Below are 25,107 nucleotides of genomic sequence, written 5' to 3' on the forward strand. Positions count from 1 at the left end.
TGAGAGGAGGAAACTTTAAAAATCGATGGCAGCATCCCGTCTTGTTATCTGCTAATTACATGGAATGCATTTGGCACATTTGTCTATATACCTCATTCTAGAAATGTCCCAGGGTTTCTGGGGAGATTTAGCATTGTCTTTTCTGATGCCTCCCCCAGTGGCTTGCATCAATGAATCACAATGAAGGCCATCTGGCAAAATTATGGTTGGACTCTCAAATTCCAAATTATAAAAAATAAAACTCAATTTGTTCATTTGTAGGATACTTGCAGTGTTTTCCTCACCATATTAGACATAAATAACTATTGGAACTTGTTTTTTAAGTATCGAGTGGAGTATAAAAAAGGAGACAAGTCCTTGCTAAAGGTGCTTTCTCTTATCGTGGAGTATGTCAGAGTCAGAGGACAAGTGGAAGAAAGAATATTCTTTTATTTTAATTTAATTTTTTATTTTCAAAAAACGTTTATTTTATTTTTTCCAGTTACATGTAAGGGTAGTTTTCAACATTCGTTTTCATAAGATTTAGAGTCCCAAAGTTTTCTCCCTCCCTCCCTTTCCTACCCCATCCACAAGACATCAACCAATCTGATATAGGTTATATATGTACAATCCACAAGTGCTCTTTTTATCAGTTCTTTCTATGGGGTGGATAATATGCTTCATCATTAGTCCCTTGGGATTGTCTTGGATCATTGTATGGCTGAGAGTAGTTAAGTCATTCACAATTGCTCATTGAATGATACTGCTATCACTATGCAGTTCTGCTCACTTCACTGTACATCAGTTCATATGAGTCTTTCCAGGTTGTTCTGGTATCATCCTGTTTGTCATTTCCTATTGCACAATAACATTCCACTACAATCATGTACCCCAGCTTCTTCAGTCATTCCTCAATTGATGGGCATTCCCTTGATTCCCAGTTCTTAGCCACCACAGAGTTGCTATAAATATTTTTTGTACAATTTCCCCCCCTTTTCTCTTTTTCATGATTACTATTGTTAACTGTTTCCCTCTATCCTATCCCCTTCCCCATGATATTTACTCTATTTATCTTCTTTCACCCTATCCCTCTTCAAAAGGTATTTGCTTTTGTCTGTGCCCTCCTCCAATTTGCCCTCCCTTCTTTTGCCCCTTTCTCTTTATCCCCTTCCCCTCCTATTTTTCTGCAGGGTTAGATAGATTATTCCACCCAGTTGAGTGTGTATGTTATTTGCTCCTTGAGATAATTCTGATGAGGTTGAGGTCTTTGAGCCAATTCTGATGAGTGTTAGGCTCATTTACTGCCCAGATTAAATAGATTACTCTATCCAATTGGGTGTGTTCTTGTTAATCCCTCCTTGAGACAACTCTGATGAGATTAAGGTCTTTGAGCCTATTCTGATGAATGTAAAATTTATTTACTGTCCTGCTCCTCCCCATCTCTCCCCCCATTCCATAAGTCTGTTCTTGTTTCTTTCATGTAGAATTTTACCCCATGCTACCTCTGCCCTCCCCCCTCCCCCAGTGCATTCCCCTCACCCTTCAATTTAACCCTAAAGATGTCATCATGGGGCAGCTAGGTGACACAGTTGATAAAGCATCCACCCTGGGGATCCCAGCCAAAACCCGGCCTCAGACACAAGACAGTCACCCACTGCAGGACCTCAGGTATGTCCCTCAACTCCAGTTTTTTTTTTATGGTTCTCTGGGGTCTTGTATTTGAAAGTCAAATTTGCCATTCAGTTCAGATCTTTTCATCACAGATACCTGAAAGTCCTCTTTTTCATTGAAGTCCCATTTTTTTCCTTTGAAAGATTATGTTTAGTTTTGCTTGGTAGGTGATTCTTGGTTGTAATTCCAATTCCTTTACCCTCTGAAATATCATATTCCATGCCCTCCAGTCCTTTAATGTAGATGCTGCTAGATCTTGTGCTATCCTGACTGGGGCTCCACAATACTTGAATTCAGAAAGAATATTCTTTATAGATATTCTTTTTAGATATACTCTATATAGTGATGTGCTCCAGATGCTTTTATTTTTTTATTTTTTTTAAGTGAGGCAATTGGGGTTAAGTGACTTGCCCAGGGTCACACAGCTAGTAAGTGTTAAGTGTCTAAGGCCGGATTTGAACTCAGGTACTCCTGACTCCAGGGCCGGTGCTCTATCCACCTAGCTGCCCCGATGCTTTTATTTTTTTATAAACATTGTCTTAGTTTCATCAAGCCCTAGAAAATTGTAGAACTTTCTAAATGAGCACTTCTCTCAAAAGAATTAGGCTTAACGGGGCGGCCCTGGATTCAGGAGTACCTGAGTTCAAATCCGGCCTCAGACACTTGACACTTACTAGCTGTGTGACCCTGGGCAAGTCACTTGACCCTCATTGCCCTAAAAAAAAAAAAAAAAGAAGAATTAGGCTTAACTCTCTGCATATGAAGACTAGATATGGTCCAGATGAGGATGTTCAGTTGAATTGGGCGCTCATAGAACTGATCCATTAGTACATCTCTTGGTAGATACTACAAATGGACATTTAGCTGGTTTTATAATTAAATAAGATTCAATAGTGGCCTGAATTGCATTTGGAATATTGTTCAATGCTTCTTTTAAGAACCTCAAGCTCTTGAAATTGAAATTATTTTTTGTAACATCAAAAATTTTTGAGTGATGCTATGTGGCTCCAAATCATGAAATAATTCATTCTTTGAGGAATCAAGACTGGGGGTTTTCCAGAGGGCAATGTAGAGATAGATAGATGGTGGATATATATAGCCAATAGCAAATAGCCACCATAATTTGTAATAAAAAAAGGAGATATCATCCAGGATATGTGTGATTGGTAAAGGAAGTGGGTTTATTATGTAGCTCAGTTGAGAGATAATAAACAGGGGTGCTTCATATATTGGTGCCCTTTAAATGTTAAGAAACCTAGCAGAAATCTGCCATCACATTGAGGGTAGATCATTGGGGAGGATTTATAGAAGCACAGGATGAGAAAACAAGGCTAACTTGTAATCTATGCTACTGGAGGTGGTACCCACCTCTGTGAGGTTATATATTTATTAGAGTATTGAGGTTTCTACTTTACACATCTATTACAAGGATCAAATGAGATACTTTATGTAAATTACTTGATAATCATAATGTACTATAGAAATATAAGCAATTGTTTCTAGGCTTCCGCAGAATATTCTTCAATTTTTCAATATTATGCTATAATATTCCTTGTTGATTCCTTTTCAAAATTATACTAATTTCATATCTGCTTCTAAAAACCACAAGCAAAAAGATAGAAAGGTTGAGAAAGTTCAGTCTCTTTTTGTGGTGTCAGGTACATTGTAGTCATTAAAAATGAATTTTAATAAATTGAACTAATGAAACAGTTTGTGCATATGCCTATGAAAATTATCAAGATGTGAAATCTCTGCTTGAGAATATTTATTGATCAATAAAATAATGCTAATTCATAGCACTTAACTTTAAAATGTGCTCAATTTAAGTACTCAAAGCAGTACATAGAAAATACCAGGTTAAAGGTTTAGTTTAAACCCATTACAGTATTTAAAGATTCATTCTACACCATTCTTTAATTGATCAGAGACCACATATTAAGGTATTAGCAAAATAATTGGTTCCCTTGATATTTATAAATAAGAATCATTTAGCTTAATCTTCTGGAAATTATGTTTTACGTTGAATGGTTGATGCAAATGTTATTTAAGTCAGAGTAGAAATGACTAAGGGGAAATGTGATTACTTTGTCCATATATTTAAAGAGTTGTGAGTTCTTTGTTGCTTCAGAGGGAAGAACCTGGGCAAATGGGGAGAAATTATAGTAAGGCAGAAAGAAATAATTTTCTGCCAACTAGAGCAACCCAACAGTAGGATGGAGCTTATGAGATGGCGAGTTCCTAGTCACTAAAGACATTCAGCAGAAAGTATTGACTGAACTCTTTCATACATTAAAATTATTTGGACTAGAGCAGGGATCTTAACCTGGAATCCATGAACCAAAAAACATTTTAAAAAATAATTTTATTCCAATATAATTAGTTTCCTCTGTAATCCTATGTATTTTATTTTATATTTTTCAAAACATTCTCTCCTGAGAAGAGGTCAGTAAATTTTACAGGACTGCCAGAGGGGACCATGATGGTTAAAATCCTGACTAAATGAGCTCTGAGATACCCTTAAGTTGGCGGAAGGGGGGGGGTGTAGGGGCCAAAAATATCAAGAGAGTTAATTGGGTGGCTTGCTGAATACTGGGGTTCAGAAAATAATGAGAGTCCTCTAGGTCCAATACTTCCTCCTCCCTGAACTGCCTTTTTAGAGATTTCTCCCAGGCCAATAAGAAAAGAGCCTAACAGCCTCTTTTCCACAAACGAATCAGGTTTTATTAATGGGAATAAAATACACAGCAAAAGTGAAGTTAATAAAGTCAAAGACAAGGGAATAGGGAAAGAGGAAAATGAATAATTTCCCTGGTTCTAACAATAACCTATACAATCCCCAATCTCGCTTCCAGCTCAGCTAATTCAAAGGGCTGGATTTAACTCACTGCCAGGTGTCCATAGTTTCTATGGCAGTCAGCATCCAGTCTCTAGTCAGCCCAAAAGCCAGAGGGCGAGAAAGCATTTCTGCAAAATATGTCCTTGTCTATGGCAGTAGAAACAGATTCTTGAAATATGATGATGATAAAGTTTCTCTGTTGGTCCTTTAATACCAATACTTTATAAAGTTATATAGTTAAAGTCGAAAGCAGGTAAAGTTAAACCAAAATAGAAAATCCACAAAAATGAAGCATTAACATGATCTTATACCCTATTTGTCTGATTAACCAGACTAAAGTTAGAGAAAAGCAGGTACTTAGGAGGTACTTAGCAGATATTAGGTACTTGGCAAGAAGAAGAAACCCAATTGAAAATTTAAAGGGACAGGCACAGAAAATCAAAGAAAATAGGAGAAACATACAAACGTAAAATTTCTTACCCAGCGTGAAGATCAGAAGGTTGAGGGGTTCAGCAGTCCTGCCACAGTTGCCAACTGTGATGTTTAAAATCTAAATGTGTGGTTGCCTTAAATTAGAAGCTTTAGCACCAGTCTTTGGGCATTAAGCATTTATTAAAGCATACCAGATATTCACAAGGAGTTCAGAAAGTTAAGAAAAGGCCTATCTAGTCTAGAGTTCTAGCCTGCTTGGCTTCTTCCTTATGTCCTCTGCCATGAGCCTGCTTTAACCATGGACTCCTCCCACAAACTGAGTGTAGAAGATTTTTATAGGTCCAGAGCAGAGGCGGTCCTTACACACTGCTTCAGGCTGATTGGTAGCCGTCATCCAAATCCATTGGTTCACTGGACTTGAAGGTGGTCTCTAGTTGAGTTCAAAGTCCTTAGCTTCTGAGAACAATACCTCCTTAAGGGCCAGCCAGGTGTGGTTACAATCTAATTAACTTGAAGCAGGCTAATCAGCAAAGTCAATCACTCTCACTTAATTCAATCAGTTTAGATTAATCTCCAGCTGGGCCTTTGAGTATCTGCCAAATCCCATTATTTTCTCACAGGAGCAACCCTTAACTTTTAAGACTCCAACTTTCTCCAAAAAAAAAAAAAGTTTCTTCTTAGTGTACAGAATGGTGATTTTGTTCCTGAATAGAAAGCTGCATACTCTGTAAGGATCCACAGAAGATAGCAGTTCCTGGAACACAATAAGTACTTAATAACTGCTGATTGATTGGTCAGTTGATTGATTTGTCATGATGTAGTGGAAAAGACACTAAGTGGGGAAGGAAAAACAGAAAGACAATAAGCATTTATGTGTCAGGCACTGAGCTAAGTGGTTTTTTAAAAAACAAATATCTCATTTGATCAGAGGGCACCTGGATTCTCCTTCTGGCACTACGAGAAACTAACTGTGACTGTGGACAAGATCTTCTGGGTCTCAATTTCTTTATCTGAAGATTACACGGTTTTTTTTGTTTGTTTTGTTTTGTTTTTTTTGGTGGGGCAATGAGGGTTAAGTGACTTGCCCAGGGTCACACAGCTAGTAAGTGTCAAGTGTCTGAGACTGGATTTGAACTCAGGTCCTCCTGAATCTGGGCTGGTGCTTTATCCACTGCACCACTTAGCTGCCCCCTGAAGATTACATGCTGTAGTAGCTGATCTCTATGGATTCTTGACCAGTTGTTTTTCAGTTGTGTCTGATTCTTTATTACCCCATTTGAGGTTTTCTTGACAAAGGTACTGGAACAGTTTGCTATTTTCTTCTCCAGGTCATTTTACCGAGGAGGAAACTGAAGCAAGGAGGTTGAAGTGACTTGCCCAGGGTCACACAGCAACTGTCTGAAGCCAGATTTTTTTTTTTTAGTGAGGCAATTGGGGTTAAGTGACTTGCCCAGGGTCACACAGCTAGTAAGTGTTAAGTGTCTGAGGCGGATTTGAACTCAGGTACTCCTGACTCCAGGGCTGGTGCTCTATCCACTGCGCCACCTAGCTGCCCTGAAGCCAGATTTGAATGCAGGAAGATGAATCTTCCTAACTCTAGGCCTGGAACTCTATCTATTGTGCCATCTAGCTGCCCCTCTTCTCATTCTAATATTCTCTACTTTTGTTGGGGGGGTATTTTTTTTGTTTGTTTTGCTTGTTTTTGGTGACACTACATATGAAGCTTCTTCAGACCTATTTTCATAGTAGAGGTAGTAAAGATAGTTGTGGTTTGAACAACACTATCCACTAGCTAGATCTTTTCTTCTTTATGTTATCAGTGGTGCCATTCCTTTTTCTATGTTTTCTTATCTCCCTTTTCTTTGGATAAAATATTACAATAACATCTGGAAAATAGAAAATCTATTACACATTATTGTTTCCAGGTGACACTAAGGAAACAAGTTATTTGATTTTTGCCATTCCTTCACTATCACCTTCCCTCCTTCCTACCCCTTGGTTTTTCTACTTTATTTTCTGCTCTTTAAGAAAAAGTTAATCTTTTGTTTCTCTGTTTCCTTCCTTTCCCCATATATTCTTCCCCCTGCATCTTGTTCCTAGAGAACCATCCTTTATAATGGAGAATAAAAAAAAATTAAAGTTCAGCATCACTAACAAATGTCAATGAAATCTAAAAGTAATTTCACTATTCTACATCCATTGAGTGTCCATTCTCCACCCCACCCAACCTTTGCAAAGAAGGGAGGGAGATGCATTCTCTTCTGTCTTCTTTGTAGACAAGCTTAGTCATCATTCCTCATTTCTTTAGCACAATAATATTCTATTATACTTATATATTGTGGGGTTTTTTTAGCTCTTTCCCAGTTGATAGGCATCTCTTTTGTATTACAAATAGTGTTAATTTAAATATTTTTGGGATTTTTCTTCTTTGAGATCACTTTCTAAGCATAATTTTGAACTGCTTTTCAGAATGGTTGGACAAATTCACCAATTCACAGATTCATCAGAAGTATATTTCTTGTCCATGCCTTTCCACAGCCCCTTGCAACAGTGATTATAGCTGACTTTTATATTTTTCGCTTCTATTCTGACTGTTTTTAGTAATTATCAAAATAATGATATTATTTCTCATTTGATAATTAGTACTGTTTTATACAAGTTGTTTCCAATAGATATTTTACTTTCTTGCGTTTGTTTTTAGCATAAAAATAGTGCCAAATTTTATTTAAAGCATGAATTTAGAAGTCTTAAGGCAAGATATTTCAGAAATTTATTTAGTTAACTTTTGTTGAGCACCTTACTTTGTGCATGGCATTGTATTAGACACTGGAGATTGGAGGTAAAATGATGAGAACCATAAAAGGTAAATTTTGTTAGTTAGTGAGCTTGCATTTATTAAATTCCGTACATATGCTAGATATTGTGCTAAGTGCTGGTGATACAAAGAATGGCAAAAAAAACAGGCCCTGCTCTCAAGGAACTCACTGTCCAGTGGTGGGGCCAACAGTATACAGCAGGGCTTCTTAAACTTTTTTCCACTTGTGACTGCTTTTTGCTCAAGAAATTTTTATGTGACTGTGAGAAACCCTATTTAAAAATTTCTGGGACTCAGTGTTGGAGAAGTAGCAAAAGTCTTTATACATTTCCGCACAAATGGGCCAGCTCCCTAATGGAAATGGCAGTGAGCATGGGACTCGGGAGCCCTTTTATCTCTTAACTTGGCTGGCCCCTCCCTTCTTCCTCAGTTACAGTCTTCTCGCTGGCACCAAATGCTAGCCAGTTGGAATGCAGTATAGTCAAAGGGGCAGCCCTCTAAACTTCCTCCCTTCTTCCTCAGAGGTGAGGCAGGAACAGCCCTCTAAACTACTCCCCCATGTGACCAGCCTTGGGTCTCTCTCATCATGTGATCCTGATTGCTGGGGAGGGGGGAGGAAAGGAGCCATTAGTAAGCACCCTTCTCCTCACTGAAATTCACCTCCCAGATAGTAACAACTTCAATCAGCCTTTGAGGGGGGCTCATATTTTCCCACAGTGACCCCAGGTATATGGGTATATAAAATAGGTATATATAACCTTTTACTGTTGTCAGATTTTTCTTGACCCTCACATTCAGTTTTGTGACCCCATGTGATGTCATGACTGGGGGTAGTGTCAGAGGGAAGGCACTAGAATGAAGAAGTTGGGAAGGCTTCTTGCAGATGGTGGCTCTTCATCTGAGACTTGAGGAAAGCTGGGGAAGCTGAGGTGGAAATGAGGAAGTACAGCACAGGCATGGAGGACCAGTGAAAATGCTCAGAGGCCAGAGATGTGTTAAGAACAGCCAAGAACCTAGTATCTCTGAATTACAGGGTATATGGAGGGGAATAAGGCATAAGAAGAATGGAAAAGCAGAAGTGGTGAGGTTATGAAGTAATTTAGAAGCTGAACAGAGGATTTTATATTTGATCCAGCTTGCAATAGGAAATCATTGGAGTTGATTGAATAATCTAGGCACAAGATGATGAGGGCCTTATACCATGGTGGCAGTGTTGGAAAAGAGAAGGGGTTGTATACAGTGGGAAGAAAAGGGAAGGGACCAAGCAGAAATATAGTGTTTCTTATGTTTTAGGCACTGTGCCAAGCATTTATTACAAATATTATCTCATTTCATCCTCATAGCAATTTTGTGAGGTAGGTGTGTGTGTGTGTGTGAGTGAGTGAGAGAGAGAGAGAGAGAGAGAGAGAGAGAGAGAGAGAGATGTTGCAAACATCAGGGCATGATAACTGAATGGCTATGGAATGGAAACAGTGAGAGAAAGTGAGGAGTCCAGGATGACACTTGTTTTCTTTTCATTGAAATTTAGATTTAATTTACCCTACGGGAGTCACAATTTAATCCTGCTGGTTTTCAAAACTTTTAATCTGCAAGAACAAGGGAGTAGATATAACAGTAGGATACGTGGAGTAAAGTAGCCTTTCTGCCTTATCCTGTCAGTCCAATAGAGCTCCCCTGGATAATTTTATGGGAAAAGTTATGTAATAATGGAGAAATCAATTTCAGTGAAGGTGACAACAGGGAAAGAATGCTGGTGGAAAAGGTATAGGATATAGATAGTGAAACTATCCTTCAAGACTTGACTGCAGTGCTGTCTGTACTTTGATCCTTCTAATGGGAAAGGCCTTCCTTCCCCAGAACTACACAAGTACTTTTGTGACACTGGTACAGTTTATGTATAGCTGTGATACTTGGGGTACTACAATGTGTGTATGTGTGTGTGTGTGTGTGTGTGTGTGTGTGTATTTCTACCAGTCCATAGTAGCTCATAGTTTGCTTTACTTTTGTAAGTCTACAGAAAGAGTGTCACTTCATTATGCAACATGATATTGGTGGAAGAGAAACTGCATTTGGAGTTAGAGGACTTGGATTCAAACCCTAGTTTCAAAAAAAACGTTTTCAAACCTTAATGCCTGTGTGGTGTTGTGCAAGTCACTTTGCCTCGTTGGTCTTTTGTCTCCTCATATGTAAAATGGCTAAATGGCTTCAAAAACCCCTTTTAGGTCTTGCTGCAAGATTCTTTGATCCTAATTAACCAATGAAGGAATCTAACATGTAATTTGATGACCAGGTGATGCTAAGCTACTAGGCCAATGGTCCCAATAGCATCTTTCTTTTTTTTTCCTATTTATTTATTTATTTGTTTGTTTATTTATTTATTTATTTATTAATGGTTGAATAGAATTTTATTTTCCAAAATATATGTAAAAAAAAACAAATTTTGACATCAAACACAAGATTGAGCAGCATCTACATTAAAGGACCGGAGGGCATGGAATATGATATTCCAGAGGGCAAAGGAACTGGGACTACAGCCAAGACTCATGTACCCAGCAAAACTTAGTATAATCTTTCAGAGGAAAAAAATAGGACTTCAATGAAAAAGAGGACTTTCAGGCATTTGTGTTGAAAAGACCTAAACCTACAGCATCTTTCTGACCTATTCCTGAATATCTTTGCCAGTGTGCATTCATGAATTTCCCAGACTCTCTCTTGTTGCCCCTTCTAAGGTATGTAGTTTTAAATAGTTGGACAAGAAAGATCCTTACCGTAACAGTTTCTTTCTTGCTCACTGATAAAATGATATCAGTTTCTGATGCTGAAACATTTGATAGTGCCAAGAACTTTGGTAGCAAGAACTTTCTTTTCTGTGTCTTCAGTTGTAGTGGCTGTAATACTGCAGGACCACTTTCCAGGCTTCATTTCTACATTGCTTTCCAGGATAATGACTGAGGGCACCGGTTGGCAAGCATTGCTATTCCAAGGCTCTTGGGCTCAGGGTCTTACATTTCACTTTGCATCAGCTCATGTAGGTCTTTCCACGTTTTTTCTGATAGCATCCTGCTCATCTCTTTGTTTAAAAAAAATTTTAAAAATAGTATACTACATTTATATAGTACTTCCAACTCAGTTCTCTATCCAGTATGCCATGCTATTTCTGTTTATTATGTATTACAAGTTTATTTATAGATTTTTACATGTGAATTAGAAACTTTTGTTTATATATAGTTTTTAGTGTTTACATATTTTAGGATATCTGCATAATGAATGACATGGTCCTTTTAAAAAAGGAACGAATAATTATTGCTTTTGTTGTTTTCCCTTGAATTGCATTAAAAACAAAAAAGATCTAGAGTTTTTTGTGTAACACTAAGGATATTTTGATTTTAACATGGAATTATAAAATGCATTTCATTTTCTTCTGCCTTAGGGGATATTATTTTCAATGCTCATTACCCAGAGTTGCCCCCTGATTTTATCTTTGGAGAAGATTCTGAGTTTCTGCCAGATCCCTCTGCTCTGCATGTGAGTATCTTTGGCATACTTATCTGGTGATTATTTGATGTTGAAAAAAATAGAGAAATTTGCTTGTTATGCAGTTTGTCACTGCATCCTACCCCTTGCTATCCATACCCAATCCATTTTTTTCTCTGACGTGTGAATAAACATAACCCTTTTGCTTCTGTAATGTTAATAATTAGATCATTTAGTGCAGTTTTATTTTCAGAATAATTTAAATTCATTTAAGAGAAGATGGCTGTCTGAGAAGCTGACTGTCCAGTTCCCCTGTACTAATTGTGCAAAATGGTGAAGTTCATATAGTACCAAGTAATGATCAAGAAATCCAGTGAGAAACTATACTAAGTGATCTCTGTCATCCTAGAACTGTACAAAAGTCTTCCAGAAGCCTACAGGTAACAGGAAAGCAAACTCCTCAAGAAAAATGAGGGCTGGCTCAACCAGAGACAAGACATGTGCAGCCTACAAGACTTTATACCAAAGGTAGCAAGAACAGTCTTCTACCCCTTTCCCCCTTCTCCAAAAAAAGCTCAAGGGTGAGGACCTGAGAACCCAGATAAGTCCTATTGACTAGTGTAGTACCTTAGTCCTCATACCTGGAGTGTGCAGGCCCAGCAGATCTGAGGTCCCTGACACTGTCCTGAAATGTCAGAGAGGACTCTGAATACCTAATGCCTTTAATTTCAAAGATCTAGGAGGATCTAATCTCAGGAGGTGAGAACCTCAGGGATTGAGGGTGAAAAGAAACAGAGTCAACCACCTCACTTAAAAGTGAATCAGGGGGCAGCTAGGTGGCGCAGTGGATAGAGCACCGGCCCTGGAGTCAAGAGTACCTGAGTTCAAATCCGGCCTCAGACATTTGACACTTACTAGCTGTGTGACTCTTGGCAAGTCACTTAACCCTTGTTGCCCTGCAAAAACCAAACCAAAACAAACCAAAACAAAAAAAAATGAATCAGGAAGCAGTCAGGCCCTGGCATCAAGCCATACTTCACTATAAAAACTTTTGAAAATCTATCTTCATAACAATTGAAAGTTGAGACTCAAAGGAAAAAAATTGATTTTCCATAAGGACTATATAAATACTAGAAGAAGGGGCAGCTAGGTGGCGCAGTGGATAAAGCACCGGCCCTGGAGTCAGGAGTACCTGAGTTCAAATCCGGCCTCAGACACTTAACACTAGCTGTGTGACCCTGGGCAAGCCACTTAACCCCAATTGCCTCACTAAAAAAAATTTAAATAAATAAATAAATAAATAAATAAATAACTACTAGAAGAAATAAAGGAAGAAAATGCTAAAAAAAAAACCAAAAACAAAAACCAAACTCTCTTAATAAAAGCTTTTTTTGGGGGAAAAAAATTCTAGCTTAGAAGAGAAAGTGCTAAATCTTCAAGAAGTGGTGGAATCCTTGAAACTAGAGAAGACCCAAGGAAATCAGGAATGCCATGAGACAGTAAGAAATGATGAAAAAGTAGAAGAAAATATAAGATTTCTAATTGAAGAAACAACTAACCTAGAAAATAGGCCAAAAGAGAGATAATTTTTAGAACCATCAGACTTCCTAAAAACTATGATTAAAAAAAAAGTTTGGACATTATATTCCAAGCAATCAAAAATGTAAAACTCCCCAGATATATTGGATCACAGGACAAAAATATATCTTTAATGGAATAAGGACTTTCAGGCATTTCTGATGAAAAGATTGATGTTCCAATAGGAATTATTAAATACAAACACAGAATCAAGAGACCTTAGAAAAGTACATTTATTTTAGTAATTAGAAAGGGATATGTGGGGGGTGGCTAGGTAGCGCAGTAGATAAAAACACTGGCCCTGGATTCAGGAGTTCCGGAGTTCAAATCCGGCCTCAGACACTTGACACTTACTTGCTGTGTGACCCTGAGCAAGTCACTTAACCCCCATTGCCCCGCAAAAACCCCCCAAAAAACAAAAAACAGAAAGGGATATGTGCTGATATAGTGCTAACATTTTAATGGGTGCAAAGAAATAAACATTCCTTCAGTATATTATAGGATATTGAGGGAGTAAGACAGGAAAAATAGATGACCTGGGGGAGATTGGTTTTGTTCTGAGGGTTTTAAGAGGGGAAAAAGAAGGGAGAATAAAGTGAGAAATATAGTATTGTGGAAGGGAGGAAGAAGGTGGAATTTGATATTTCTCATAATTGTGGTATATGAAAATATACAAATATAGCTGCAGTGGGCATCAGATGAACCTAACTTCTATCTGAAATAGAGAAACCAAAGGTTGAACACATAGACACATACACACACATACAATGAGTTTGGTATAGAAGTACATCAAACTCAACTGAGAAACATTGAGGTTTGGGTTAGGATTGTTAAGAGGGAGTATAAAACCAGGGGGGAAATAGTTATCACATTTAATAAAATTTTCTAATCTTGATAGGGGAATTAAAAGGGGGGAGGAAAGAAAATATAAGAACTAGACTGTAAAGGGAGTACTTTAGATTGCTTTTTAGATGATTGTGGAATGGCTGAATAAATTGTGGTACATGAACATAATAGAATATCATTGTGCCATAAAAAATGACAAAAACGATGACTTCAGAGGATCTTGGGTAGTATGAATTAATGTAGAATGAAGTGGCCAGATCCAGGAGAATAATTGATACACAAAGTCAACAACATTTTAAGGAAAACAACTTTGAAAAACTTAAGTCTGCCAAAGTAATGGCTTTGTTTTCAGAGGACTTCTCTTTACAGAGAGGTGATGGAGATAAGATATAGAGACACCCATTTTTTTTTTTTTTGGCAGCAATTTGAGTGAGTTTGATTATGCTTTTTTGTCACAAGGTTCCCTCCCCCTTCCTTCTTTATCTCCATTAATTTGATATCGTGTTGAAGGAGTGTAGAGTAGATTAAACATAATGATTAAAAAGAAAAAGAGGACCATTGGAACATATAAAAAATACACAGTCAAGACCTAAAGGAAGTTCAGAAGGAAAATAAGGATGACAGTTTTGAAAGTAACATGTAGAATTTATTATATACTTTTAAAAAGTGGAGATTCATGGTTTTATGTAGAATCCTATTTTTGTGTTCTTCTGTTTGTGTATGGAAATGTTCTTTTCAGTGATCAAGTTCAGAATAAAAAAAAAATTAAATCAGTGCAACGCTGTAAGATACTGGCCAAAGTACGATACACGTCAGTTTAATGAGCCACATCTGAAACATTTAGTTTGAGCATAATACTTAGTGCTTACCATAGTTTTCTGCTGCACACTGAGAATTAAAGTTTTAGTCAGCAGGATTTTTTTAAATTGTTCCAGTAGTCTTTTTGTGTGGTAGAGTAAGTGGTAAAATTGGACTGGATTTCAGCATTGTCTCAGGAGTGAAGACCCATGTCCTGTGCATGGTGGGTTATGCTGCAATAAACAATTTATTAGTTGGAATGAAAAGATATTGTAATTAAAATATGATTTCACTTGGACAGGATTGTATTTTTCATGGTTTCTGTAGAGAGAATGTGATTTCTTGATTTAATATTTCTGCCTATTATATAAAAATGTTGCTTTATCTTTGCTTGCTGAAGAATAGTTCTGCAAAGTTTCTAGTGTTATTTGAACTATGTCTATATAGTTGACATACCTATGAATTATATATGAACTATGAATACTTATCTGTGTACCTAATGGAAAGGGTTTTATTTATTCCTTAGAAAGTTTTTATAACCTTGTGCCTTTTTTGTAGAGGAGTGAGTAATAAAGCCTATAGTAACATGTTATTTTGATGACCTTATGTTGATTTAGCTCTTTCCAAAGTGTTTTTTCATATATTATCTCCTTGCATCCGTCCTTTCTTTCTTTCTTTCTTCCTCCCTCTATCCCTTATTCCCTTTCTCCCTCTCTCATCTCATTTGACTCAACAGTCCTGTGAGGGAGGTGCTATTATTATCATCCTCGTTTAAGAGATGAGGAAAGGGAGACCAATGATGCTTCAGTGCTTTGTCCAGTGTCATATAACCAATAAATGGCTGAGGTACAGCTGGTACTTGAATTCCTTACTGCCCTTTGTTCCATGTAGCTGCATCCTGAGCTGCTGAATCCTTATCTTCCTTCTGTTTTTCTTACCAGGGAAAGCCCTTTAAGACTGGAAAAGACTAGTAAAAAAATAGCTGGTAGAGGGACCTCCAAGATAAGCAGAGATCTCCTAGCCACCTTTGATGAGTTCAAGTCACTGTCCTTAGATGAACTACATCTTAGTATACAGCAAGAAATAGTAGATGTTATTCCTGACCTTTGTGATTTCTGAGAAACCATAGAGTAAGTTAGAGGTAAATAAAAAGGCAAATATTATCTCAGTTTTCCAAAGAGGAAAGAGAATAGATTATAGTGTTTACATATCATCTTCTGCTAATGAAGTGATTACTTCAAAGTTACTATCAAGGATACCACTCTCCTCCTAGTCACCCAGACTTGTAACCTAGGTATTTTCCTCAGCTTCTCACTCATTCTTGCATCCCCATATACACTCAGTTGTTATTTCTACCTTCATTCTACCTGTCATTTCTACCTTCACAACATCTCTCTCATATGTCCCCTTTTCTCCTATGAGACTGCCACCATCCTGGTGCAGGCCCTCATTGCCTCATTTCTGGACTGTTGCTGTAGCCTTCTGGGTAGTCTTTCTGCCGCAAGTCTTTCCCTACTCCACTCCATCCTCCACTCAACTGTCAAATTGATCTTACTAAAGCACAGATACGGCTATGTCAACCTACTCTTCAACGAACTTCAGTTCTGTCACCTCCAGGATCAAATATAAAGTGTTTTATTTGACTTTGAAATCTCTAAACAACCTGGCCCCTTGCCATCTTTTTTTTTTTTTTTTTGCATGGGGCAGTGAGGGTTAAGTGACATGCCCAGGGTCACACAGCTAGTAAGTGTCAAGTGTCTGAGGCTGGATTTGAACTCGGGTACTCCTGAATCCAGGGCCGGTGCTTTATCCACTGCACCACCTAGATGTCCCCCGCCCTTGCCATCTTTTTGGTGTTCTTTACCTCACTCCTCTCTACAGACTCTGTTATACAGTTATGATGTTCCTCATGCACGACACACCCTTACACTTTGACTGGCCATCCCCCATGTTTGTAACGCTCTACTTTCTCTTCTATGCTTCCTGGCTTCCCTGGCTTCCTTCAAGTATCACTTTCTGCAAGAAACCTTTAATCTTAGTGCCTTCCCACTGTTGATTATCTCCAGTTTATCCTGTATATATCTTTGTTATATATCATTATTTGAATGTTGCCTCATTTATTAATCCGTGAGCTCCTTGAAAGGAAGGATTTTCTTTTTTATCTTTCATTGCATCACCAGCACTTATCACAGTGCCTGGCACATAGTAGGCACTTAATAAATGCTTTTTAACTGTCTCAATAGGTCATGAATTTTTTAGGCATGTATCACTAAGCATATCTGCCAAGATGTCTTAGAGTAAAAATCTTTTAGTAAAGAGTTGCCACATTCATTAAATACTGGCTTCTTGAGGTAAAATGTGTCCTTAACATTTGTGTGATATTTCCTGAAGGAGTTTTAGGTGCTCAATCCCAAGGCCAAAGCCTAGACTTTGGAGCTTTCTGTCCTGCTCTAAAACAGTTTAGGTGGTAGCAAAAAATATGAGAATGAACTAATCAAAGAATTATCAAATTCCTTCACGGACTGCTTCAGTCGACCTTAAAACAGTGGCAGAAACATCACAGCAGTGGAATGGAATGGATGAAGGCATATGTTTATAATTTTTATATAGTTGATTACTGGCAGTTGAATGATCCTATCCAATGAATATTTGTTTAGTAACTCAGCATCAAACTGGAAAGAGGCTTTCTTCTTTTCAGCATATTTATTAATAACTTGAATGACGATAGTATGGTTAACATTAAAGTGCCACTAATTACGTTTAAATATTAAACTAAATATTTGATATTATATATTTAATAATAAAATGACACAAAGCCAAGAGGCATAGTTAAAATGATTTAATGAAAGAATCAGAATTCAAGAGGTCCTTGATAGGCTAGAATGAACATGTGGCTTCAACCAATAAGCTAGACATTTACTAGACACAAGTTTTAAAACCTGTGCTTGTGGGCAGCTAGGTGACGCAGTGGATAGAGCATCGACCCTGCAGTCAGGAGTACCTGAGTTCAAATCCAGCCTCAGACACTTAACACTTACTAGCTGTGTGACCCTAGGCAAGTCACTTAACCCCATTTGCCTCACTTAAAAAAAACAAAACAAAAAACAAAACAAAACAAAAAATACCTGTGCGTGTATATAAAAAAAAAAATTGCCCTCCATCAGGTTAGGGGAAACCATATGCCTTTAGTTACATAGATCCTGGTCAGATACAAAAGTATGTTGTGACTACTTTTTTAAAAAAATGTATCATATACAAAAGCTAATTAAGAGGTCAGCCCCAGGAACATCCCTGATCCTTGCAGTCAACATTTGGAAAATGACATCTGGAATACAAGGCTCAATTTTAGGAGTCACGTTTTAAGAACAAAATTTTCTGTACTAGAGGACATTCAGTGGTGGGTTCTAAACATTTTGTCAACCTGTTATTCAAGAAGAACCCACAAAAAATCCAAAGGAGGACTCAGTGAATTTCTTGTTTGTATTCTGAAGTGTGGGGGTTTTTTTAAGTAAAAAAAGAAATAAATGACCATCAGTAGTAATGCTAAACAATTAGTTTTCAGCAGTGTTTGAAAGAATTGTGACATTGCATCCTCCTGCTTCTGTGCCTTTGGCTGACTCCATGCTTTAGAGCATCCTGCCTCTTTCTTTCCATTTATTAGAATCTTTAGCTTCCTTCAAAGCTTGGGGAAGGTGGGTTGGTGGTGATGGTGGTGGTGGTGGTGGTGATTGTGGTTGTTGTTTTTGTCAAAGTATACTTTCCTTCATTAGATTATCTTGTATTTGTAGGGTGTCCCAAAAGTTTTAGTGTGGTTTTAAGCTAGCTATTAAAGCTTAAACTATTAAGTCAGAAACTTTTTCATTTTGTTTTTGTATTAAGTCCCTTGCTTTTGGTAGATGTTTAATAAATGCTTATTGAGTTGAATGTATAATACAAATAAATCTTAGAGAAAACATGATAACTACCCTGAAAAATTGTAGGACTATTAGGGAAGAAGAGCAGATTTATTCTGCATTGATTGTTTCAGACATAGAACTAGGACTAATGGGTGGAAGTAGATTTTTATTTATTTTAAGAAAAACTTTTCTTTGAAGTAGAATTGTCTATACAATGTAATAGATTCCCCTTTCAGGAATTCAGTTCCTTATCATTAACCTCTATAACCAAAGATTAGATGGCTTACATCTAGTCCTACTTAAATTTGCTAGAGCTTATCACCAGGTTGGCTACAAGGTAATTTATATTTTGGCCATGGAAATGCCCAGAGATCAAGTTTAGAAGAGTTATGACCTGTGCCAGTAGAAAGAGAACATATACTGACAGATTTATAGTACATTTGTGCATTGATGCATACTTATATTCAACCACATCTGTGTTTTAGTCTGTGTGGATATCCTTTACAATGATGCACATTACCATTTGTCCATATTTTCCCCTCCTTTATAATGCTTATCCACAGGAGGGCCATATATCGCGATTGGTGTTTTTCCTCACCTTTTCTTGTCTTTAGAGCACATGGGCTATTTGTTGATTGTTTGTTGGCTTTTGCCAACTGGACAAGTCTATATCTTTTCACATATGTTTTTCTGATCACATCTTTTATTCCAATTTTCTTTAATAATTCAGTATTTCCAAGGTGTTGCAGATAGCTTACACCCACCATGCACCTCTCCACTGTCCTCTGAAAATACTGATTTTTGCTTCTTTGAAGAAGCATTAGGGATTTGGTGATTACACAGCCAGCATGACTTTTTCAAGGGCAAGACATGCCAGAGTAAACTCTTTTCCTTTTTTTTTTTTGACAGGTTTACTAAACTTTATTATGGTGCATATATAAAACTTAGTTAGATTTGATAAAGTATCTCATACTATTTTTATGGAGAAGATAGAGAAATTATATATATATAATTATATATATATATATTACAGATTTCTATAATAATAAAATCAGATCAATTGAGAACTGGTTAGATGACTAGACTCAAAGAGCAGTTGTTAATAGTTCAATGTCATGCTGTCACATCTCTGGTGGAGTACCCCAATGATCTGTACTTGGCTCTGTATGTTTTTATATTTTTAAAATGACTTAGATAATGCATTGATGATATGCTTATCAGATTTGCAGATTACAAACCAAGAAGGGATGTCTAACACAGTGCATGGTAGAATCAGATTGCAAAAGGATGCTGCCAGGGAGTAAGTGTAAAAGCCTTGCAGCTTCACAAACATAAGATGAGGAAAACATGGTTAGACAGCCATTGTTGTGAAAAAGATCTGGGGTTTTTAGTAGACTACAAGTTTAATAAATCAGCATTGTTATATGGCTGCCAGAAAAGCTAATACATTCTTAGGCTACGTTAAGAGCATAGCTTCCAAGGATAGTGTACTCTGCTCTTGTCATATCTCATCTGAAAAATTGTATTGTAATGATTGGAATGATGCCACCTACTGGAGACTTGCTGTGGGAAAGCTCCACCATGAGGAAAATGCCTCAGAGGGCAAGGCCATGTGGCTTTTCCTTGGTGTCAGGAAGTAACGTTTGCTCATGGGTGCTGTCTATCAAGGCTACCAGCCAATCAACTTGAGGAGCCTATTTTCTGGGAGGAGACAGGAAGGAGGAAAGAGGGCCTGCGCAGAGAGCTCTCGCTCTTTTGGGTTCCTGACTTGATGGTGGTGGTGGTGGTGGCGGCAGAGGACTTCACAGGAAATTTGAGGAAAGATAGAAATGCCAGGCTGTTGGAATTCTGTTCTCAATCTTTTTCTTTCTATTTTTCAATAAACCCTTAAAAACCTAAACTCATTTTATCAGTGATTTTAGTCAGTTTCCCCCAGAACTGGGAGAACAGATTAGAATCCACATTTAGAATCTTAAATTACACAGTATTAAGTTCTAGACACTACAGTTGAAGAAGTACATTGATAAACCAGAAAGTGCCTAGAGGGGCACAACCAAGATGGGAAAAGGCCTTGAGTCAGTATTATCTGAATATTGACTGAAGGAACTGGGCCTTTTTTCCCTGGAGAAGAGATCACTCAGCAATGACATTGGTAGTTGTCTTCAGTATTTGAAGGACTGTCATAAACTTTATGTAGAAATAACCAAGCATTTTAATTTCTATTTCTAAAAACTATTTCCTTAAAAACTCTAGATGTTCAAATTTTATTTCTATGTAGGGTAGAGGAAAATAGATTAGTTCTTAGTTACATGAAAAGATTATTGCTTCTTTCTTCAGCATTGATTCATTTTGGATATGAGTTATTAAAAAATATAAACAAACACATCTAGCATTCTGTGTTTAATTCTGTTATAAAGATCCAGTGTGCCTCAATTGAGCTTACTGATTCTAGTGCATAGATGAGCCATATTTTGCTATTGTTTTCCTGATACTAGCTTGAACAATTTAAATTTTGTTTCTATTTCCTGGTAGATCTTATATATAGACCATTAAATAAGCAGAAATAGAAATTTCAACCACAAAACTCAACCAGTAAATCATTTAATAAGTGCCTAGTATGTATCAGGTATAGTGCTAGGTGCTCAGGATAGGGGATGACACAGGATTTGTGATTTCATTGATATATTGGTGATTTCCTGGATAAGGAAATTTTCCTCTACTATTGCAGGTTATTACTCTTTCTAAAGCTAACAGCCTTAGAGAACTGCCCAGGGCAGTGAGAGTTTAAGTGACTTGTTCTGGGCCACATAGCCGGTATGTATAACAGGTGGACTTAAACCACATCTTCCTCACTTAAGGTCCTGTGATATGTGTAATTTAAAATTCTAAATGTGGGTTCTAATCTGTCCCCCCAGTTTTGGGGGAAACTGACTAAAATCACTGATAAATGAATTTAGGTTTTTTAAGGGTTTATTGAAAGATAGTAAACGAAAGAGAAAAATTGAGAACAGATTTCCTTTAACCTGGCAATCCTAGCTTTCCTAAACTCCCCTGTGAAGTCCTGCCACCACACCAATCTCTCCAGCCAAAAGAGACTGAGCTCTCTGCGTAGCCTCAGCTTCCTCCTTCCTGTTCCCTTCCCAGAAATGGGAGGTTCTTCAAGCTGATTGGTTGACTGGGCCTGAAGGGTGTCAAAGTTCAAAGTTGTTAGCTGCTGAGAACAATTACCTTCTTAAGTACCCTTAAGTACATTCTAGTAAGCAGTCAACTGTCAGTCAGTAGCCTTATCTAATTCAATCAGTTAAATCTCCAGGTGCATCCCTGAGTATCTGCTAAATCCATTATCTTAACACAGATACCTGTTTCCTATAATAGTGTTTCTCTACCTTTTTGGTCTCAACCATATTTTAATACTCTTAACAGTGAAAGAGAACACCAGATAATCAAATATCTATTGATGTTTACAATGTTAGAAATTAAAACTGATAATTAAAATATATATTAATTTAAAATAATAATAGACCCATCACATGTTAATTTAAATAATTCTTATTCACAGAATACCAGTGTTTTCAAAAACAAAAGAAAATGAGAAGAAATGCATTGTTTTACATTAAAAAAAATTTCTTTAATGTCTGCTTAATAGAAGACAAACAGCTGGATTTTCATGCTTTTGTATTAATTCTGCTGTGATATGTTGTGGTTGTAGTATAGGAAGAAAATCTGGCTTCAAACAGATACATAGTTGAAAAAGGGGGGAAAGTATTTTGTAGCTTTTTGAGATAATTGTGTTAGTTGAAATATGGAATTTAAAACCTTATCAGTGAATTTTTCATGTTCTGTTAACATTAAAATTCATTGGTCTAACTTTCACTTTGAATGGATCTTTTAGCCATATACGATTTTTTAATATGTATTGGTCATTTGGAAAATATTTGTTCATTGGATTATGCAGATATTTCAAATGTTGACACATTTCATTATATGCAATATCCAAAAATAGCATTCATTAATGTTAGCATTGCTCTCATCAGAAAAGTCATTAAGTATTGGGAAGCTGTCAAGCTCCTGATGAAATGAGTTTTCCAAAATTCTAATTTTTACTTGAAAGCTCAAATTTTATCATTGAACTGATAGGCTCACTTTGTTCATTTTTGAGAAAATGTCTGCCAGATACTCAAGCCCGAATATCTACTTTGTCACAATTGTTCTATCCTGTAAAAATGATGCTCTGTGAAAAAAAAGTGGCTCATTCATTTTTCAACTCAAACAATTGCACAAGTGCTTATCCTGGAGACAACCATTATACTTGAGTATGCATCAGAAGTACTTTATGTGTTCTTCCCACTTCATCACAGACTATTAAAAAGATGTCTATTCAGAGGTTGAGATCTTTTTACTGATTCATTAAGGACATCTTAAATGGCTTTTGTTTTTAAACTTTGAATGGGTCATCCTAAAGAATATAATGACAACTAGTAAAGTTTGGTGCCACTGCCTTGATTTGGACTAATTTGCCAGCAGTTTTACCCATCATTGCTTTCATACCATCAGTTCAAATATCAATACAGTTGTTCCAGGTAAAACCATGAGGTTAAGGAAATTATTCAATATTTTGGATCTGTGACCTCTACTTGTTTTTGTTACCAAGGATTCACATAAAAGAGCTTATCTTCTTCAAAGATTATTTGGTGTTGATAAAAGAAAAAGTCAAGCAAAACAGAATGTTTAAAGGTTTTAGAGGAGTTTGGAAGTATTTTTTTTGTTTATTTGTTTATTTACTTAGAATTTTTTTCCCAAATTACATGTAAATACAAATTTTGACATCAATTTTTTAAAAAGCTTTTTTTGTGCGGCCCCCCCCCCCAGCTGCCAAGAACTCAAGCAACTTAATATAAGCTATACATGAGCAGTCATGCAAAACATTTCCATATTAGCCAGGTTAAATGTTTTCCTAGTTATATCTTTTTTCCCTTTTTTCTTTTTCTTTCTTTCTTTTTTTTGCAGGGCAATGAGGGTTAAGTGACTTGCCCAGGGTCACACAGCTAGTAAGTGTCAACTGTCTGAGGCCGGACTTGAACTCAGGACCTCCTGAATCCAGGGCTGGGGCTCTATCCACTGCACCACCTAGCTGCCCCACCCTTTTTTCTTTTGCAAAGTATTGAGGGTTAAGTGACTTGCCACCTAGCTGCCCCAGTATCTGACAGTATCTGAAGCATTAATTCTCTTTCAGGCTCATTTCTTTGTATCAAGACATGTTATAAAGGCATGTTTTAAATCAAAATTAAGATACACAAGAAAAGGGTTGAAGATAAAAATCAAGCAGCAATACAGTATTATAGCCCAAAAGAAATTGGCATCTATTAGCCTTGGTATCCTGATTAGGAGTTGCTGTAAGAATAATTTTTTTTTTTTTGGTAAGGAGCCAGAATTTTAAAATTTTTTGTAAGATTTTACCTTTATCCCTGTTATATTTAATCTTATTAGATTGAATTTAATGTTCTAGCTAGAATTTGTATTGCTTAGTATTTATGTAGCCCTTTGTTTTGCAAAATATTTTACATGTTATTTCATTTGAGGTTCATAATAACTTGTTATTATCTTCTTCCCCCCTCCCCCTTTTTTTTGAGGCAATGAGGGTTAAGTGACTTACCCAGAGTCACGCAACCAGTAAGTGTCAAGTGTCTGAGTCTGAATTTGAACTCAGGTCCTCCTGAATCCAGGGCCAGTGCTTTATCCATTGCGCCACCTAGCTTCCCCCATAAGTTTTTATTATCCTGTTCCCTTATAAATGAGGAAAATGAGGCACAGAGAGGTCATGTGACTTTCCCAGGCTCATGTAGTTAGAAAGTCTGAGGTGGGATTTGAAATCAGTATTACACTGCTCCACCTAGTTTTGTTCCAAGATCTTTTCAGATTCTGTCTTCCACTGTTTAATTATTCTTGTTTAGCATTCTTTAAGTTATCTGCAAATTGGCTAGTATGCCATCTGTGTCTTTCATTTTAAAAATGTTTAATGACAAAAGACCCAGATCAAATGCCTGGGGCACTCTACTGGATAATTCCTTCCACCTTTTATAACTGTTCTTTGAGTCCAGCCATTCAACCAATTTTAAATCCACCCAACCATACCATTGTCTAACTCACATTTCAGTTCAAATCAACACATGTTCATTAAGTTTCAACTTTTTGAAAGGCACTACATTGGGTAATGTGAATGAATACAAAGACAAAATTCAAACAGTCCCTTCCTTCAAGGAATCTGTGTTCTCCTGTGGGAATACATGTATTGAGATCAGTAAATACAAAGTATGTAAAAAGTAACACAAAACAATTTTAAGAGGGAGAGAACACTAATTTAATAATTGGGGATGGGGACTCAGAAAAGATCTGGCAGGAGGTTGCTTTTGAGCTGTGCTTTGAAGTAAGCTTAGGGATTTTTTGAAGTGGACTTGAGGAGGGTATTCATTGCAAAAAGCAGAGCAGTTACTCAATCTTTTGAATTTTTATGATCTTTTCTACTCCACCTTCTATATAAACAGAGATTGATGGCCCTGGATGTTTGATGCAAATGGGGTTAAGTGACTTGCCCAGGGTCACACAGTAAGTGTCAAGTGTCTGAGGCTGAATTTGAATGCAGGTCCTCCTGACTCCCGGGGCCAGTGCTCTTTCCCCTGCACCACCTACCTGCCCCCAGTCGTCCTGATGATATATCTTGTTTCTGGACCCAGATGACTCTGGAAGAGACAGTGAGGTTGATGACCTTGCACAGCCCTCCCTCA

At 37.1% G+C, this 25,107-nt stretch overlaps 1 protein-coding gene across 2 annotated transcripts in view; it reads left to right on the forward strand.

Annotated features, from left to right (window-relative positions):
- The window catches only part of BABAM2 (BRISC and BRCA1 A complex member 2), a 584,671-nt gene that overhangs the window by 177,876 nt on the left and 381,688 nt on the right, over window positions 1-25,107 (forward strand). For both annotated transcript variants that reach the window (XM_043984330.1, XM_043984329.1), the window contains exon 4: window positions 11,164-11,258. In XM_043984330.1, the coding sequence (XP_043840265.1) occupies window positions 11,164-11,258 (95 nt within the window). The remainder of the gene's footprint in view (window positions 1-11,163; window positions 11,259-25,107) is intronic.

This window comes from Dromiciops gliroides, chromosome 2 (genome assembly GCF_019393635.1).
Source record: "Dromiciops gliroides isolate mDroGli1 chromosome 2, mDroGli1.pri, whole genome shotgun sequence".
Taxonomy (NCBI): Eukaryota; Metazoa; Chordata; class Mammalia; order Microbiotheria; family Microbiotheriidae; genus Dromiciops; species Dromiciops gliroides.